A 14,445-nucleotide genomic window follows, 5' to 3' on the forward strand; every position below is an offset into this window, starting at 1 on the left:
ACTAACATTTTACTTTTAACCTTCCTGCATCATCATTAGATGTTGGTGACTTGCATTATAATTCGTTTTTTTTTATTTTTAGTGACTGTGTGGTTGTTTCTGATCTAGTTGAGTGAATCATCGTGCAATACATGTTAAGACTGGTACAAATGTGGGCTTGCTAGCCCAGTGCATTTATCTCTACGATCATTTTTGTCTTGCTAGTTTGGTTTTCATTTTGTTCGTCACTTTTACATGGTGTGGGTGAAGAAATGTTAAACAAGGATAGATGTTGTTATGTAGCGCATGCTTGGAGGAGGTGTACACATATATTATTTATACAAACTTGCTGGCCATCATGATTTCTACTTATCACTGCCGGTGTTACAGCTGCTGCAAGCCTGCGAATTTTCTTCCTCAGCATTTTATCCCATTCATCAGTGTAGATCTTCAACTACGATGCCCTTGTAGCATTTACTTGTAAAAAAATATATTTACTGCAATAAAGCACATCAGTTGTTTTTCGCAACACGTTGTCCTGCAAAATAATTTCACTTCGTCCGTGTATCCAACCCCTTCCCCCCCGTATATTTTTTAAGGGGGCACATTGGTCTTAGGAACTTTTTTTTGCTTTCCAACCAATTTTGACAAAACTTCATGGTCTTGTTCAGTTTTGTTAGCTGATTTCAAATATCTAATTAGTTTTGATGGGAGGTAACTAGTTTCAGAGTTAATTAAACATTTCCCTTGATTGTTCATGAGAATAGGAAAAAAACTATTCAACAAAAGATTACCAGCAAGGCATGAATAGATACCAGGAGTTGTGGAGAATGAAATGTGGGAAGCAGTTTCTTTGTTTTGCGATCAAACACAAGTTTAGATCAATTCTAGGCGTGAAGTATACCTGCTAACCAATCAAAAATAATGCTAATTAAACAACTACTGAAAAACAAAATGCAAAATCTGCTTTCCTTGTTGCATGGTTTAAATATTCAGCCTCACGGTGAAAAAGAAATGATCTTCCTAGCTGCATTACATGCTGGGATGTACCTCTCGAGAATTTCCTATCACTGCCATACTACTCGTGGTGAAAAAGTGGGGAATTATGGGAAAATGTATGGGAAAATGTGACTTTTCTGTTGAAATTGGGCCTCCATGGCTTTTGTACTGTCCCAATTTGTACTGTCCCAAGTACAAAATTTTCGGGGAAAGAACTGTGCACATCAAAAGAAAAGTGATACCTAATAAAATGCTTTTTTTGGCAATTTTTTGGTCCCAAAGACCCATGTGCCCCCTTAAGGGGGGAGGCTGGTCTTAGACAAACTTTTTTATTTTTCAAGCTATTGAGATGAAAACTTCCAAACAGATGTATTTCAGCATTCTGATTTCAAATATCAATTTAGATTTTGGATATCGCAAGTAGTTCTAATTTCATACAGATTTCATTGTTAAAAGCCTATCCCCAATTTTAAAACAAATCTGCTTTAATGATGCTTCTAAACTGCACTTCATTGCATTGCTTAGCAACCAGGGAGTGCAATAAAAGTATTCCCATACTTCTAGCCTCCCTACAACCAATTGTATGAGGGTTCAAACTTCGTTGTTAGAACAAACTTTGTTGTATGCGGGTTCAAACTTTGTTGTTTGAACCCTCATACAATTGGTTGTAGGAAGGCTAGAAGCATGGGAATACTTTTATTGCACTCCCTGGTTGCTAAGCAATGCAATGAAGTGCAGTTTAGAAGCATCATTAAAGCAGATTTTTTTTTAAATTGGGGATAGGCTTTTAACAATGAAATCTGTATGAAATTAGAACTACTTGCGATATCCAAAATCTAAATTGATATTTGAAATCAGAATGCTGAAATACATGTTTGGAAGTTTGCATCTCAATAGCTTGAAAAATAAAAAAGTTTTGTCTAAGACCAGCCTCCCCCCTTAAAGGAGCCATGAAGACAAAATACAAGTCTGTTTTATTCGATAGATTTTGTGTTTTATAGTGCCCCCAGCATTTGCCCGGATATGTTTTATTCGATAGATTTTGTGTTTTATAGTGCCCCCAGCACTTGCCCGGATACAAACGATGCTTTATTCACTCAGAAATTAATCAATTGAAGTTAAAATTTTGATTTTCCCACTAAATCGTGTGTTTCGTGGTCTGCAATGACATCACGGGAGCTGACCGCTCTGCAGCCTAGAGTGCCTTGATTCACGCATCTGCCGTACAGGGTGGAGACACGTACGTATACACTGGCGCCGCGATTTTGGGTAACTCGCTCGCCACCGAAGCAAGTCATGCTATCGAAACAGCACTAAAATTATCCCCGCAACGCGGTTTACTGGCAAAGCTATCTGTTTCGCGTTGACCCAATTGCGGCAGCACGGGACCATTCAGAGGGTGTCTCCACCCTGTACGGGGGCGCTGGCATTGAGGTACCCTACGGCAGCGGTCACACGTTTGTTTACGTTACTGAACCTACATGGCGCCAACATACCGTGGCAAACCGTATTTAAACCTGGCTTGTTTTTGTTCTGGGAGAATGTAATCGCATCGTGAAACAGTGCTCGCTCAACAAATATGGTCACGTAAGACACCGTTGCTTGCGTCAATCGGCCAGTGTAGTCTGAGACAACCCCAAAGCCCTGCAGTGCTGTGCAGTTAAACTAAGCGTAGTGCGTGCAGTACCAACAGCAGTACGCATCACATCACTACTTCCATGTTTACTGTGCTTTCGTAACTTCAACTGTTGGTCCCACCATTCTTACTGCTTTAAAAAGAATGTGCCCTAAATTTAAGCCCAAGAATGTGCCCTTAATTTAAGCCCAAATAGCTCGTTCTGCAAGCTTATAAGCTCAGTCTAATTTGCATTTGCCAGCCTCCACCAACCGCAGAGGTGTCTGGCATGACATCATGGGTTCTGTAGCAGGAAATGAGCGAGTGGGTCGCATGGCCATTCCCTTTTTCCCTAATTATATAGCATATTTGAGCGAAGTTTACGTTAAAACTGGTGTCAGTATGATTCCAACGAGGCCGTCTGTTGATTGAACCAAACTTGTGTTTTCTCTTCATGGCTCCTTTAAGTGCTTCTGGCACTAGTTGTCAAACGTTATCTGGTTTTTCATTGATATTTGTCAAGCTGATTTGCTTTGCAAGCAATTTTACAGCTCTTGAAGTTGCACAAGATCTAAGCGCAACTGATGACTCACCCGCTTGGTTTGAAAGCTGTGAAAGTGACAACTATAGCGGGCCTATTCCAAAGGCCTGTATTTAAGTCAATAACTGCAGTTGCTACTGCGAATTTGCATGGAGCTTGTCACACTCCGTGTGCGACATTACTTGCTTTAAATTTGGCACAGCCTACGCCTCCCAAAAGTGGAAGCATTTTAAATCTCTTCACCACACTGCCCACAGCTATAGCACCTTAGTTTTTCACGAGAACCTTCGTGTAATACAGTTAACCTGGCAGTGTTCACTCACCAACTCTTGTAGACACCAGTTCTGCATAACTGTTGCTACAGTATCACTAGAGTGGCAATACATAGTTGTGTATTTGCCTTAGAAAGTTAAAACACGCGAAGATTGATTTTAAAGGGACCCTGCAACACTTACCATCGACAACTAGGAATGTATTTTGGGGTAAAGTCTATTGTCCCAGCAATCTCCTACTGCAAGAATTATGAAAATCCGTTCACTATCAATGAAACTACGCGCGATGAGAAATCGCGCATAATCGTTCCCTCTCAACCTGATCGCGGACAACGCGGCGAAAGCTGCGCCCTCTCTCCCGGAGAGGGGGGCGGCTCACAGCGTTCTCTTCTGCAGCCTTCGATATGTCACAGGCCGGGGAGTTTTCTCCTTTTCTCCGCAACGTGGAGGGGCCTATTTCCGGCCTGGTGCCACAAAAAAGCAGGCATGGGTGCCTGCTCGCAAGCGCGCTCTCGGGCTGGTAGGGCGTTTTTGAAGCAATGAACGTTTGTTGTCGAGTGGTCCCGTTAAAAGGGAAGTATTGAGCTCATCACTTAAACTTCGCGCGCACTCAAAACACAAAAGAAGCGGCAAAACTGTGTCTACAGGTTCAGGCATACTATAAGAGGTTCGTACACAGTGGTGATGACGGCGGAAATGGCAGAAATTAGCCGCGAAGTTGACCAGTGACAGCCGATCGGGCAGCCATGGCCTCAGTGACGTCGCTTAGGCCATGCCAGGGGTGCATAATGAGGAGAACTGAAGAGAGCGCGGTTGGTTTTTCTGCGTCTTTCACAGCGATTTGCGCGCTCACCACTTCACGTGCACATGTAATATTTGGCTCAGGTATTCCTGCCAGTGTAACCTAAACGTCGCGCAGGTTTACTTGCACTGCTCAAAGAGTGTTGCAGGGTCCCTTTAACGCTCCGAAGCTGCTCCGGATTAAATTTTGACTACATGGGATCTTTAATGCGCGCCAATATCTCGAGACGGGGCAAAGCACTCACAGTGCCTCAACTCGCTATAAGTTTACTATAAAAATGTTTTAACTACTATTACTTTATGCATTAAGCTTACAGGTTCGTCCACAAGTACACAATTCCCCGGGCAGCCTGGCCCACAAAAAAGGCACACAGACCCATACTTTGCAAAACTGGTTCACGCTAGAGACTTCCCCAGAACCCGCGAAAGAAAATCTCGGCAAGAAACGAGCCTGCAACACCGGGCGTTGTTGTTCCATTCAGACCGGCAGGAACGTTTATTTCTTCAATGGTCGCTTGTAGCTTTGTCTCTAGAAACCTGCATCTCTTGTGAATGCCTACTTACAAAAAAACCTGCTAGGAACCTTGGGCGCACAAAAACACACATAAAAAAGGGGGAGGCGTCGAGGGGGAGCTTTAGAGAAAGGGGGGGGGGGGGGGGAGGGCAGGCAGCTTGCTTGTTGCCCGGATGGTTGCCAAACTGGTCGGCCAATAAATAGGAAGGCTGTATGTACACGGTTTCGAGGAGGAGTCATTGCACATGTTGCCGCCGCTATCATCATCATCACCGCCACAACGCACGGGGGGCACTTGTCGGCTGCCTGCTGTGCTGTGCGGGGGGAGGCGGCCAGGTCACTTTGGCACCAGCTTCTTGGTGTCCACCGGGGAAGACAGATCCAACGGCCCGTCGGCTGCGCGGAAGGACAGGTTGGAAGAGGCGGTCATCATCATCATCACTATCACAACTCCGTTTGTATTTACGGCAGGACAAAGGCCTCGTTACGAAAGTTTTTCAGTCACGCCTATCCACACTGACATGTGCACAGCTCGTTGAAGCGATTAAAGGAGCCATGAAGACAAAATAAAAGTTGGGTTTATTAGTGACACTGCTTAGTCCCGATAACCATGATTGATTGATTGATTGCAGGGTTTAACGCGCCGACGCTACGCAGGCGATGAGGCGCGCCGTAGTGGAGGGCTCCGGATTAATTTTGACCCCCTGGGGATCTTTAATGTGCGCCGAAATCTCGGACACATGGGCGTTTTTGCTTTTCGCCTCCATCAGAAAAGCAGCCGCTGCAGCGATAACCATGATACCAATATCGTCGCAATCTTTGAACAAATAACAAGGATATGAAAGAAAACGTGTGAAGCAATCGCGACCCCCTAGCCAATTTCCCGCAACTTTTCTACGACGTCACGGAACCTTGTTTGTGCGATTGGCGGCCGCCTAACGGACCTGTCGCGACGACACATGACTGGACGTCTGTAATGGGGCCTCTAGTTCCATTTGACCGCATCACTTGAATGCTAACGTGCAGTTAACGCACTGAAAATTATGTTTTATTGTTGGCCCGTATGATGTCATTCTTGCGCATAACACGTCACTGTGGCGCAAAATTTGAAAGTTTTTAAATACTTCTTGCTTTTTTTTTTCGTTAAAAAAACATCTTTTGTGACTGTAATGGAGCTGAGTGAGATACTGAATCCTAGTTCTTTCAAATTACGCGAAGTTGTATTCTCTCTTCATGGCTCCTTTAACAATGCAGCAGCTTACGACACGAGTCTTAATGAGCTGGGCTGCGTTCCAATTCGCGGACAGCTTGGTGGACAGCTTGCAAAGCAGTCGAACTAGATGTCTAAAGGAATAAGAATTGGAATGGCGCAGAGGTCACGAACACAGCAATGCAGACGACAACCTCGTAGCAGACACGTTGAGGAACACAAGCCACAGGTCTTATTATTATAAACATTACATAAATTAAAAATTAAACAAAATCATCTTTACTACCAGTAAGTTATATTAAAGACTCCAATAGAAGAACAAGCTAGTTTGGAACAACATTATTACGCAAAAGGGTAGCTCTGCCATCACTTGATAGTTTGGAAAGGAAGGTAGCCTGCATCGTTGCTGACTTCGATAATGTATCCGCGAAGCAGTCTTCGTTGACTGCCTTGTTCGAATTGGAACGGGGCTTAACATGGCGTACTGTCCGCGAAGACGGCAACGAAGCTGTCTAAAGGGTGAATTGGAACGCACCCTTGGTCATAGGCCACAAAGACCACCTCTTGCGCCTACCGAGATAGAGGGGAAGGCAATACGGTAAGTAAAAGGATGTAATGGCAGTTGTAATAACACTCGTTAACGTGCACATCGATATAAAACGGGGACGACTGATGTACTGCAAAAAAAGTACAAACAGCACTGTTGTCAGTTGGTTCATTGGGCTCGTCCATTTTTTCTGCAGCACTCCCCTCGCCAACTTTCCTTTTTTTTTTTCCAAAAACCTGTCTGTACATACATTCATAACTCGTAACATGCTGCGCTGCATAAGTATACGTCAACCATATGGGGTATTCAATAAGGCCCTAGAGCTTGTGGCCTTCAAAGCAAATTTGAGTAAGGTATAGCATAGCGAGAGACGAGCCCCTGCAAGATATGCTTATGCATTACCTGGCATTTCCCACTCGGGAGTTTGGAGTTTTTTCTTCTTCCCTATAAAGCTGTCATAGGTGCGTGTCACACACCCCAGTAGTTGTAACAGGCCTTATGTTCCAGAAACTCCCTTGGGCATTTCCAAGATCACACCAAAAACTCAGTGAAAGCCAGCAGCAGGCTCTTGCTTCACAAATCGTTCGCTCTACAAAACTGCAACCCGGACCATGCTAGCACTACTCATCATTATACCCAACAGGCAACTGAACATCGAAAGCTCGCACACATTGCACAAGCTGCACAGGGCTGCGCAAGCCGCGTAAGCTCCCACTCACCATCCCTACTGGGGAGCCCACTCAAGTGCGCTGGCTCACTCACTATCCTGTTGCAGGGGCCGCTCTGTCGTGCCAAGGAACCCAAAGTGTTTCTCAGGTGCTTGAGAGTCTCTTACATGGAGGCATGGACCATTCGCAGCTACCTTAGTAAATTCCCACAAGACTCGAGCAGGTAGCAAAACTGCTCCGTTGAGACCCAAAAAAGTCGCAATCCAATGAGGTAGATGGACTCGGCAACCCCTGGCGCCCCCTGAAACTGTTCTTCCCAGCAAAGAGGATGGAAGGAGGGTGGTCGGTTGGCTAGTCACCTGCGCCGGAGGTGGCCGGGGTCACCAAGGAGGCGGCGGTGGCTGCGGGTGGGCAGCACTGGCTGGCGGCAAACAGGGGCGCCAGGAAAGGCACTCCGGCGGCCAGGCGGCCGCCACGCCAGCCCACTGGGCGACAGCGCTCTACACAGCCTAAGGCAAAGGGAGGGCAAAGAAACGACAATTAGTTTCTCTTATTTGCCCGTTCACAGCTGCTTTGAGCAGTCCAAAATGACAAACAGGACAGACGAAATGTTAGCAGGATGCACACAATTCACACAGCCCACCGAGCATTCAAGGACACCACCCGCTTGTAGCAACGCCGCTTCGAAGAGTCAGCAGCGAGAAAGAGCGAGACAGTGACGCCTCCGGCTACGTTTCTTCGTCCACAGAAGGATGGGTGTGATTCCAGCAAGGAGGACTCCGCACTGAGCAAGCTCACAGCGCTTTTTTCCAAAAGTTTCAAGGAAGGGAATTCAAAAGAGCGTCGACAGAAAACAGAAGACAACGCCGCGCTCACCATCCGCTAGCGGCGACCCTTGGGGCATGAGCAGCGGCGGAGGCGAGTTGGAGGCGCTCTGGCTCCGGGGTTGCACTGGGCTACGCAGGGTCAAGTTCAGGGCTGGAGGAGGGGGCCCTGGGTGCAAGGAAGTGTAAGCGTTCAACCACTCGCAAGCCACCACAGCACTATATGCTGCTATGCAGGAAGCCACTTTGGAAATATCCATTCATACGGGCACAGCCGGACAGTTTTGGAAGAAACATGTTTCTATGTTTTACGTATCGCCAAGGCAGACAGAAGCTCTCTCCATGCCTGTTTGCACTCGTCACCAGGCACTGATGATTGATTGTAGGATTTAACGCGACGATGCAACGCAGGCGATGAGGTGCGCCGTAGTGGAGGGCTCCGGATTAATTTTGACCACCGGGGGATCTTTAACGTGCGCCGAAATCTCATACGCAACGGGCATTTTTGCTTTTCACCTCCATCAGAAAAGTGCGTCACCAGGCATTCATTAGTACCTCTAAACAGTTTGGTCCTGGAAGGCAAAACCGGTTTTCCTGGCTCCCACCTGTTATACCCAAACTTCAAACGGTTGCAACTTCGGCTTTGGACCAGATAGAATGATAATGTTCATCTTGTTGCACTCCTTGATTTGTGCACAGTTCACTGGTACCTTGTTCAGCTGCATCCCTCCAGCAGTTTTTTTACAAAGGCTGTCAACAAATCAAACATAAAAATAAAAAATTGAAATACCATATTTATTTGAATCTAAGCCAATAGTTTTTTTGAAATACTGATACCGTATTTACTCGCATAATTTGCGCCCTCGCGTAATTTGCGCACCCTTAAGTTTTTTTCCAAGTTTAGAGAAAAAAAATTTTACTCGCATATTTTGTGCTCCCTGTCTCGCCCAAGAGAACCCATTGGCTCGTGCGCATAAACAAGCACGCTTTGGACGGCGGCATGGCGCATGGGAGAGCAGTGATACACGATGCTGCGCGCCAATAGTCCCTTCCTTCTTTTCTCACTTCTTCCCTTCTCCGTGTCTCGGTGCGCCTCCACTCCGCCCCTCCGTGACGGAGCGCAGGAGAGGAGGAACATCCAGGTGCCCTACCCGGCTACATTCCCCTGCTCTGCCCTTCACGACACATGCACACCCTTCCTCTTGTCCTTCCGCTGGGAGTCGAAACTGCTCGAGTGTGTGCCTTCCTCCTCCTTTCCTTTCTTTTGCGCCGTGAGAACTCGCACACAACACACACAAAGGCAGACGCGGAGTCGGAAGCACTAATTTCTGCATCGGAGGTGTGAGAGGGCGTATCAGCCCTGCCGCCGTGTCGCCTTGCCGCCTCTTCTTTCCTGCGTTCGTGCTGCGAGAGAATCCTCTGCCTGTTTCCTGTGTACGCGCTGCGACGGAATCCTCCCTTTGTGTTCACGTTTCGCTGTCAGTCAGTCACCTTTTGCTACAGTAGCGATGGGCTACAATAACAATACGGCGAAACTCAAACTCAGTGTCATTGAGTTTGCTGAGAAAAAAAGGGAACCGTGCCGCCGCAAAGCACTTCAACGTGAACGAGAGCCACGTGCGGTATTGGAAGAAGCAGAAGAGTTCCCTCCAAAATACCAAACCTGGAAGGAGGGTGTTTCGGGGACCAAAGCAAGGAAAGTTTCCTGCCGTGGAAGAAGAGCTGTTGAAGTATGTTCGACAGATGAGGTCGTCCTCTCTTGCCATGTCGTGCGAGATGCTACAGTTTGAAGCAAGGAAGATTGCGCACGAGAAAGGGATCCCTGCTGCGGCATTCAAGGCGAGCAGAGGCTGGGTGACGAACTTCATGAGACACCACCAACTGTCTCTCAGACAGAGAACGACCCTTTGCCAGCGGTTACCGCAGGCCTACGAGGAGAAAATTGTGTTGTTTCACCGCTTCGTGATTGGATTACGCCGAACGGGGAACTTCATCATGTCCCAGTTGTGAACGCTGACAAAACGCCACTGACGTTCGACATGCCGCCCAACACCACAGTGAGTGAGAAAGGCGTCTCGTCTGTGCCCATCAAGACCACTGGCTGCGAAAAACAACACTGCACGGTGATGCTTGCCGTGACAGCGGATGGCCGCAAACTCCCGCCCTTCGTCATCAAACGGGTGGATGAACGAGGAGCTGATGCAGGACTGGATCGCCACTGTCTGGGGCAAGAGACCGGGGGCTTTGCTGCGACTGCCATCGCTGTTGGTGCTCGACAGCTTCAAAGGGCATCTTGTGGAGAGTGTGAAGGAGAAGTTGTGCGACATGCGGACCCACCCGGCCGTTATTCCGGGTGGCCTAACATCTGTCCTGCAGCCCTTGGATGTGTCGGTCAACAAACCCTTCAAGGACTACGTGTGCAAGATGTACGTTGAGTGGATGGCCAGCGGAGAGCACGGGCTCACTCCCACTGGGAGGATAAAGCGACCGCCACTGTAGACGGTCTGCGAGTGGATCGTGGCAGCGTGGGACATGGTCTCACCCAGCATCATGGAGCACAGCTTCAAAAAGACGGGGCTGTCGAATGCACTCGACGGAACGGAGGACGATGCGCTTTGGGAGGCAGTGATGGCGGCCGTGACGACGACTCGGAGTCGGATTTCTCGACGGGCGATTCCGACTAGACCACAACCAGACTGGACTTTTGTAGGTACTTTTGACTGTGTACTTTTGACTGTGTATGCGTTTAAATAAACGAGTATTGTTCGCTTTTGCTATCATACTCGATTTTCTCTTATTTGTACAGTCCGCGTTAGGACCGTTTACACGTTATCTTGGACTTTTCGCAATATACCCGCGTAATTTGCACACCCCTTTTTTGAGGCCTAAATTCGCGAAAAAAAAAAGTACGCAAATTACGCGAGTAAATACAGTATATCAAACTCCAGGGTCGGCTTGGATTCGAGGATTTTGAAACACGCGCCAATTTCCAAGTGAAATTGAGGGAAGTGGCGCGCAGCTAGCGCCACCCAGAAAAGAAAGTATTGCAGCCATTACTAGACAAGCCAGTAGCCACTTAAGGGGCCATAGCTGGGGGCGATGCCGCCATTTTGAACTGTGCGGATAGTGGCCTGCGTGCGGTGTGGCGTTTGGTTTTGACAGCGCAATGGCACCAAACAAGCGGCGCCATTATAGTGCCACTTTTAAAATAAAAGTTGTTTTAGCCACGGAGTTGTCGTCGAACGTTCAAGCCGGGCGGGGCTTCAGGATAGATGAAAAAAATGTCCGTCGTTGGAGGAGGCAATGGGTGAGGACATTTGCGTGCACCGCAACGAGGATGGCATTCAGAGGCTAGCAGCGATGATGACTCAGAATGAGCACCGCATCTTCATGTTCAATAAACGTGTTTTGTTTTTGTGAACGCTGACCTCGCCTTTTTGTTCGGCCTACATTCGAGGTAAGTTCTTTTTTTTTTTTTTTCGTGGCTTCGGACCTTTGGGGGTCGGCTTAGAATAGGGGCCGGCCTAGATTTGAATAAATACGGTATAGTGATTTTACAGGAACAAATTTTATATCTGCAGCCAGAATGAAAAACTACGCGTGTCCCACAATTTTTATCGCCACAACTGTAAAAATAAAGTGTTTGATCAAAGACCCATGTGCCCCTTAATGATCCCCAGGTGGTCGAAATTAATCCGGAGTGCGTCTCATATTTCAGGCGTAGCCTCGGCATGTAAAATGCCCCGAAAACTCTGACCTTTGAACCCTGGCCCAAGCGGGGCCCTGTCGTCCACTCACCCAGCGGGGGTGGCGCCTGGGGTGGCGGAGGGGGGCACTTGGGCGAGGGTGCGGCTCGGGAGGCCGACGGGGGCCGGTGGGGGTTGCTGTCGTCGTCCCCGGCGTCCTCGTCGTCCTCCGTGCTGTTGTTCGTGTTGTTGCAGCCGCCCCCCGAGGCACTGTCTTCGGGCGTGGCCATGCGCGACGTCGAGGCCACGCTGCCCGACGGCGTCAGTGGCGCCGTCTCGGGCCACGACGTACACCGGGAGCTGCCTCTGCAGAAACACAAGGCGTTTGCGCGCACGCGTTTACTCACCCCTTCAACAGCCCTTCCATTGCAATCTCTAAAAAAATTTTCTTAGGAGGACAACTTTCTTTTACAAAGCACTCTGTGTGACACGTGACATTCACGTGCACAAACATAAAATTAGCATAAAATGAATTTGGCACAGCTGGCTCGGTTTTTCCTCATTTCAGCAAAGACCACAATGCATTGATGGTTGTGAGGTTTTTACCAACCGCGGTGGCTCAGTGGCAAAGGCGTTGTGTGCCATCGAGCACGAGGATGCGGGTTCGATTCCCGGCCGCGGCGGCCGCTTTTCTAATGGAGGCAAAAAGCAAAAACGGCCGTGTGTTTGAGATTTTGGCGCACATTACAGATCCCTAGGTCGTCAAAATTAATCCGGAGCCTTCAACTACGGTGCACCTCATCGCCTGCGTTGCATCGGCATGTTTAATCAGATACAATCAATCGATTATAAGGTTTAATGCGTCAGCGCTGCACAGGTGATGAGGCACGCCACAGTGGAGGGCTCCGGATTAATTTTGACGACCTAGGGATCTGTAACGTGCGCCAAAATCTCAAACACACAGGCGTTCTCGCTTTTCGCCTCTATCAGAAAAGCGGCCGTCGCGGCCGGGAATCGAACGCGCGTCCTTGGGCTCGGCAGCACACAATGCAACAGCACGGAGTGGTGCCAGCACTAGCACTGCAGGCAAGGCACCAGAGAGTGTAAGAGAAGCATGTCGCGTTTGACGAACGGCACGAGAAAAGGATGGTTACCTCAGTGGTGGCGTTGTGCCCCCTCCGGCGGCAGAGGAGGACCCTAGCGCCCCCTCGTCGTCGTCACTCGCGTCGTCCGACGGCGGTTGGCGCGGCCGGCCGAGCCGGGGGGTGTCCTGAGCCTCAACCCAGGCACCCCCCTCCTGCGCACTCAGCTTCAGCACCAGTCGACCCCCTGCACGGACACAGGAGGGTCAACACAAGCCACTTCAAACCAAGCCAAGCCAAGCCCCAAGCCAGATTAAATGCAGCATCCGTTTTCATTTGGTAGTACCAGTGGCAAGGAACCATTTTGAATTCCCATTTCAAACACCGAAGTTTAATAAGCTGTAAAACTAGTTCCAAGCGATGCATCAAAAAACCGACATCACCAGGGTTCATAGTACTGCGACATATAAAGACTACAGTTCTATGGCTAACACTGTTGTGTCTATTGTTCCTCCAAAAATGGCTAATTATCTCTAATCATCTTGGGAAATAACTGACCGACTCAAAATATAGTGGCACACTTCAAATCAGTGGGGAAAAAGCAGAGCAAGACTGACAAGTTTCACAAAATGTACTTCAAAATTAAAAGAAGCTGCTTTAAGAGCCACGTTCCCCATTAGTCCTGCGAAGCCATAAACCAATCCCTTGATTAGAACTGTAAACCGATCCCCGTCAAACTAGTGCCCAATGTTTGACCCACCACGCCCCAACCCTAGACATTTCCCAACCCAACACCCGCTTTCTGCAGGTGGCATGGCCCGGACGAGTGCGTTGGCACGTGTTTGCTACGCTCATTCGCATGGCTCTACCAGTGGTCCTCGCCACGAGACATGCAGTGGTGGCCTGATGGCGGGTGTTCAATATTTCCAATTATGTTTTTTTGTTAATAATTAGGCTTTTTTTACACATTACATTTTATTTTCCCAGCCAACTAATGAACTCGGGCGGTGCTACCAGTTCTTGTTTACTTTAACTTTTTGCCATTTTTATTTTACCCGTTTTTCTGTTAAAGATCCAGCATGCCACTTGTGGCAGCAGGGGAGTTTTACAACCACCAGCTGCGGGTCAGAAGGTGGGGGAGGGAGGGAGGTCACGACAGAGTTTTGGTGCACGACTGCAACAGCAAAATTGACGGCGACTCAAGTCAAGCAATACAAGCTTCGCTTGAAAAACGTTTTTAGTGGCTAGGTACCGTGGGCTAGTTCTTCCAAATAGAACAAGGTGGCATTCGATATCAATGGGCCCTTTAAGCCCAGGAACGCACTGATCACAATGCAATTGCACATTGTTTAACACTGAGATGATGCTCTGCCTCCCTTACCCAGGAAGAACTTGAGGGACCCGACGGGTGCCACGGAGGCCGCCTCGTCGGGGGCCTTGAGGGGCTTGGCGCGCATGGGCTTCACTTCAGGTCCCGACGGAGGCGAAGGGCCGGCACGGGCCTCTTCACCGCTGCCCCCTTCCTCCATCGGGGTGGGCTCCGAGGAGGAGGAGGAGGGAGGGGGAGGGAGGGGCTCCTCGGCCACCGCCGGAAGCTCCTCCTCGTCCTCCGGCGTGTCCGGCGGCTCGGGCTTGACTTCCTCCGGCTCCTTCTGCACCAACGCCAATCCGATACACCCCCAGTGAGCGAACAGGCAAACAGTATGA

The 14,445-nt window shown here is 48.7% G+C and overlaps 1 protein-coding gene across 1 annotated transcript in view; it reads right to left on the bottom strand.

The window, feature by feature from the left end:
• Window positions 1-4,671: 4,671 nt before the first annotated feature.
• LOC144142655 (uncharacterized) overlaps window positions 4,672-14,445 on the bottom strand; it is a 34,588-nt gene continuing 24,814 nt past the window's right edge. The window contains exons 5-10 of the mRNA XM_077674308.1: window positions 14,120-14,390; window positions 12,811-12,985; window positions 11,769-12,022; window positions 8,023-8,139; window positions 7,506-7,655; window positions 4,672-5,117 (exon numbers count right to left, since the gene is read on the bottom strand). Coding sequence (XP_077530434.1) covers window positions 5,059-5,117; window positions 7,506-7,655; window positions 8,023-8,139; window positions 11,769-12,022; window positions 12,811-12,985; window positions 14,120-14,390 — 1,026 coding nt within the window. The 3' untranslated portion in view covers window positions 4,672-5,058. The remainder of the gene's footprint in view (window positions 5,118-7,505; window positions 7,656-8,022; window positions 8,140-11,768; window positions 12,023-12,810; window positions 12,986-14,119; window positions 14,391-14,445) is intronic.

Source organism: Haemaphysalis longicornis, unplaced genomic scaffold, assembly GCF_048455015.1.
Source record: "Haemaphysalis longicornis isolate Haplotype H1 unplaced genomic scaffold, Haemaphysalis longicornis Haplotype H1 scaffold_6, whole genome shotgun sequence".
In the NCBI taxonomy this organism is placed as follows: domain Eukaryota; kingdom Metazoa; phylum Arthropoda; class Arachnida; order Ixodida; family Ixodidae; genus Haemaphysalis; species Haemaphysalis longicornis.